General features: G+C 57.3%; 1 protein-coding gene across 3 annotated transcripts in view; it reads right to left on the bottom strand.

Moving 5' to 3' along the window:
* Nucleotides 1-4,726, bottom strand: part of P2RX5 (purinergic receptor P2X, ligand-gated ion channel, 5) — a 13,361-nt gene that overhangs the window by 2,574 nt on the left and 6,061 nt on the right. The window contains exons 7-12 of one of the 3 annotated variants that reach the window (XM_010847472.1): nucleotides 4,537-4,675; nucleotides 3,923-4,059; nucleotides 3,401-3,494; nucleotides 3,223-3,288; nucleotides 953-1,035; nucleotides 1-43 (exon numbers count right to left, since the gene is read on the bottom strand). In XM_010847472.1, the coding sequence (XP_010845774.1) occupies nucleotides 1-43; nucleotides 953-1,035; nucleotides 3,223-3,288; nucleotides 3,401-3,494; nucleotides 3,923-4,059; nucleotides 4,537-4,675 (562 nt within the window). The remainder of the gene's footprint in view (nucleotides 44-952; nucleotides 1,036-3,222; nucleotides 3,289-3,400; nucleotides 3,495-3,922; nucleotides 4,060-4,536; nucleotides 4,676-4,726) is intronic. The other 2 variants (XM_010847470.1, XM_010847473.1) reach the window with 2 other exon arrangements.

Below are 4,726 nucleotides of genomic sequence, written 5' to 3'. Positions count from 1 at the left end.
CTGCTGTGAGGACTCTGCCATTTGGGCGAGGACCTCTAGGTCCCTGGGCAGGACATGACCTGTTAACCCTGGCCTGGGGGCCCTGGGCGTGACCCCCTCCCTGGGACTGGCGTGCCACTTGCCCTGCAGGGGGCGCCCCTCTTCCTCCAGCAGCTCTGCAGGGTGGCAGGTACAGTCAGGGCTCAGGGCTCAGCCTGAGAACCAGGGCTGGGGGTCAGTCCAGGCAGAGGAGGCAAGCTGGCCCCCTGTCCCATCCCAGGCGGTGGCAGGACTGAGGGAGCACCCAGTGCCTTTCCCGAGCCCACCAGCTGCAATTCCCCGTTCCCATCCCACTCCTCCAGAAAGCCTTCCCCAAGGCCTGGCCAGAGCCCCTTGCCCCTTCCTGTCCACCCAGCTCTCAGGATTTCCCACTCACACTAGAGTCTGCTCTTCTGAATACACACACACAAACCCCACCGAGCCCACTGCCCAAGAGAGCCTGGAAATAGGCCTCTGTAGTGGGGGGTAGGGGGACTCCATTTATTTTTCCTTCCTTTACCACTCCAGCTTCCCTCAACCCCAGCCCACCAGGACCACCAAGTCCAAGAATCCTAAAATTACAGGTGCTGGAAGACACTCTATGTAAACCAACACTCCTGTCTCACACAGAGAGAAACAGGCCCAAGGAGGCCTGGGGAGACAGCGGCAGAGCCAGGCCTAGAAACCAGGTCTCCTTCCCATGGCCTTTGGTGGCCTTCTCTTCTGCTGGCTGCTCCGAAGCAGAATCCAGTTCTGTAGAGCTGGTACTCAGAACATTCCACCTTCCCCAGCCCTTCCAAGATGGCTCCCAGCATTCAGCCCTGCCTCTACCCCACAAACGTCAACAGAAAACCAGGGCCAGAGTTCTGAGCCATGGAGGGAAACACTGACCTAGTGGGCTCCCCTAGGGCCACCGGGAGGAAGCGTAACTGACCTCACTTCCTCGTATTTCTTGTCTCGATAAAAGTGGCTCTTTTTGATGAAGTAGATGAGTACCAGGTCACAGAAGAAAGACCCCTGTAAAAGAGTGGAGGTCCCTGACTCAGTGCGCCAGGCCACTTGACACCAATAGGTGAGGGCGCTGAGCTCAGAGGCTCCTTTGTCCAAGGCCACAAAGCCGGCCCACCGTGCAGCCAGCCAGCCTGTGGTCCATCTGCTCTGTCAGGCCAAGCACCTCTGCACTGCCTTGACCCCTCGCAATCACATCTTCAGCCAGTGTTTGCTCAGCGCTCACCAGTGCCAGGCACTGCCCTGGGGTACAGGGAGAGGTAGGACAATGGCACCCTTGGGGGACCCCCCGCCCCCGCCTCGGGTGCAGGAGACAAGCATGTAAATGATAAGCGACCTGTCCCGTGATGGGAAGAGAAGCAGAGAGAAGATGGAACTTTACGCAGCCTCGAGGGTCCTCTGGGCCGAGTCTTGAGTCTGAATTGGATTTTATTTAAGACAGAAGGAAAAAAGCTCAGCAAAGAGCCAGCTTGTCATGCCTGGGAACCCGGGCAAGGAACAGAAATGCAGCACTGTGGGAAGATCCCTCTAGTAGTCACATGGGTTGGAGGGTATCTGAACAAGAACACCACAGCAGGGGCCAAGGAAAGAGGAGGAGGCCTGAGCAACCCAGAACGACTGACACCTGAACATGAGCTCTTCAGACCAGACCAGATGGTGCAAATACCGGTCTCCTCCACCAGAGGGCAACTCCACCCAGAGCACAGACAGAGCGGGTGGGAGAGGCCTGAGGGACAGTCCCACAGGTGAACCTGGGCACTGCACACCTTTTCTTTTTTCCCCCTCCAGATGTCAAAAGGGTTATCAATTCATTGTTCCATAGAGAGCACTCCTCACACCCCCACCCAGCCTCTACCACTTTTCCCGTTACCTGCATCCCACAGAACGTCCCCAGATGCCCAAGTTCTGATATATGCACATCATAAGAAAGAGGCCTGAACATGGCCCCTCTCTACATACACACACATACAGGGCTCCCCAACAATATTGTCTGCAGTTAAAAAGGAGTCATTTGGGGCCCCCTTTCATCCACTGACCCATCTCTCAGGAGCATGGCTTCGTTGAGTCCTGTTATAGGACACGGTGTTTCTGGTCTTAATAAAAAGTCAGTCCTGGGTCCTCCTGGTGGAGAAGGCAATGGCACCCCACTCCAGTACTCTTGCCTGGAAAATCCCATGGACGGAGGAGCCTGGGAGGCTGCAGTCCATGGGGTGGCTAAGAGTCGGACACGACTGCACGACTTCACTTTCACTTTTCACTTTCATGCATTGGAGAAGGAAATGGCAACCCACTCCAGTGTTCTTGCCTGGAGAATCCCAGGGATGGGGGAGCCTGGTGGGCTGCTGTCTATGGGGTCACACAGAGTTGGACACGACTGAAGCAACTTAGCAGCAGCAGGTCCTCCTGGAAGCCTCCAGGGGAGCTGTTGTGACCTCCTAGGCAGAGGAACCAGGGACAAAGCTGCCAGAAATCTCAATAAGGGGCTCACTGGGGTGGATGCAAGCCACTCACTGATAACTCCCTTGTATTTAAAAAACTTCCAGAAAAAAAAGGGGGGGCATGAAAGGTCAGGAATAAGCCTTTCCCTGCCCTCCAGTGCTACATCCCCTCCTGTGGCCCCTCTGCCCAGCTGAAGTTCAGAACAGACCCGAGGAAGGACCACAGCCCGACTTCCCTGCCTCTCATCTTTTTAGTCCCTGTGATTCACAACTCGGGGCAGTCTGGCAATGCCTGCACACGTTTTTGGCCAGCACAATTGTGGGGGAAGTTGCTTTCGACACCTCATGGGGAGAGGCTGGGGATGCTGTTAAACACTCTACAACGTACACGATCACCCCACAAAAAAAGTTATCTGGCCCAAAATATAAACGGGGCCATGGCTGAGAAGCCCTGTATATCGCCAGATCTGCCTCGTTTTAGTGGAAGTGGAGACAAGGCTGTGGAGGATTCCGGAGAACCCCCAGCTGCTGAGCCACAGGCAGAAGCCTCTAGCTCTGGAAAGAGAATCCCAGGCAGGCGCTGACACCGGGGGCCGCCAGAGGGGTGTGAAGTCCCAGGAAGCCCTCTTCACCCCGTCCCGCACTGACCTCCCCGGCTCCGATTCCTTCTGGAGCACTGGGACAGCTCTCTCCCCTGGGCAGTGCCCGCTCCCCCTGCGGTGCTCCGAGGGTCAAGGGGGAGGGGAGAGGTACTCACCACTCCCATGAGTGCCACCCCTGAGCCCACGTTGATGATCGTGGGGATGATGTTGAACTTGCCAGCCTGGAGCAGAGAGACAGGGTGAGGCACAGTGGGGTCACCAGGGACTCCACCAGAGCCAGCCCAGACACCCCCACATGGCCCACCCTCCCAGAAGGGAGCCTCGCCCACACACCTTGCCATTTACCATCACATCGAAGCGGATCCCGTAGGCTTTAAACAGCGTGCGGAACTCCACCCCAGCTGCGTCTCGGTAGTACTTGGCAAACCTGGGGGAGACACGGCTCAGCCTGCCTGGGCCTTTCCTGTTTTCAGTGCAGGCTCGGCTGCCCTGGAGATTTATAAACCCACCCACCCCGGCACCCTGGCTCTCAGCAACCCCAGGAAAGGCTGGAGACCCTCTTGCTTATGTGACATTAAAGGTTCGTTCCGATCTTTGAAGTTCTTGCCAGACAGTCCCCAAAGGGTGAAGGCTTTCCCACCACTGCTGGGCCAACCTGGGGCCACCAGGCACCGATGGACCTGGCCCAGCCCTCCGCTCCAGGGCAGCTCCAGAGCCATGGCAGGAGTTTCCCAGAGGCACCCTGGCTGCCTCCCTGCACCTCCCACTCTGACACCCACCCCCAGGAAGGGGTGTCATAGGGCTGGCACCCAGGGAAGGACAGGGTCATAAGGTGGCAGGCTTAGCGCCAGGTACCTGAAGTTGTACCCGGAAGAGATAGAGTTTCCTGAAAATCTGTTGTCCAGACGGTTAAAGTAATAGCGAGGGTAACACTCAGAAGGCGCTTTATCAAGATCACAGTCCCATTCAATCTGAATTCCTATCACGCCGCCCTTGATGCAAAAGAGACATGAGTCAAGGCCCAGAACTTTCTGGAGGTGGACAGAAGTCACAAGTCAGCTCTTCATGGAGAGCTTGGGTAAGGGCTCAGCTCCACTGCAGCATCCTTCTGGAAGGATGGTGGAAGGCCCAGGGTTCACATTTCTGGAGTGGCTGAGAAGAAGCATCACCCACAGCCCACATCTCCTGCTCCACGCCCCAAGGAGAAGGGAATGACCAGAGTGAGCCCCCGCGTGGCACTGGCAGCTCACAGCAGAGGACTTAGAACCAAACGCAGGTGCGAGTGTGCCCCTCAGCAAGTGTGGCATAGCTGACTGCATCACAGCCGATGCTGAGAGAGCAGGTCCACGGGCAGGTTACTGCAGGGCCGGCTCCTCCTGTGGGTCCTCCTCCACCCTGCCTCCTCACTGCAGAGCCCAAGCCCACAGCCCTCGGCCCCGGGGAGGGCTCCCTGAGCACACACCACCCACCTGCACCGCTATCTCCTGGAAGTTGCTCCCCGTCCAGCTGACCACAGAGCCCAGTCGGAAGATGGGGCAGTAGGGGTTCTCGGGGCTAAACTTACAGGACTTCAGGAAAGTTCTGTCTGTGGTGTCCAGCACATTGGTCCTGGGTGGAGGCCATGAAGAGCCAGGGGAATAAAGGTGAGACTTGCTGTTC

This window comes from Bison bison, unplaced genomic scaffold (assembly GCF_000754665.1).
Source record: "Bison bison bison isolate TAMUID 2011002044 unplaced genomic scaffold, Bison_UMD1.0 scf7180017864249, whole genome shotgun sequence".
Lineage (NCBI taxonomy): Eukaryota > Metazoa > Chordata > Mammalia > Artiodactyla > Bovidae > Bison > Bison bison.
The sequence above is the reverse complement of the archived record's forward strand: the minus strand, read 5'-3'. Positions and strand labels throughout refer to the sequence as shown.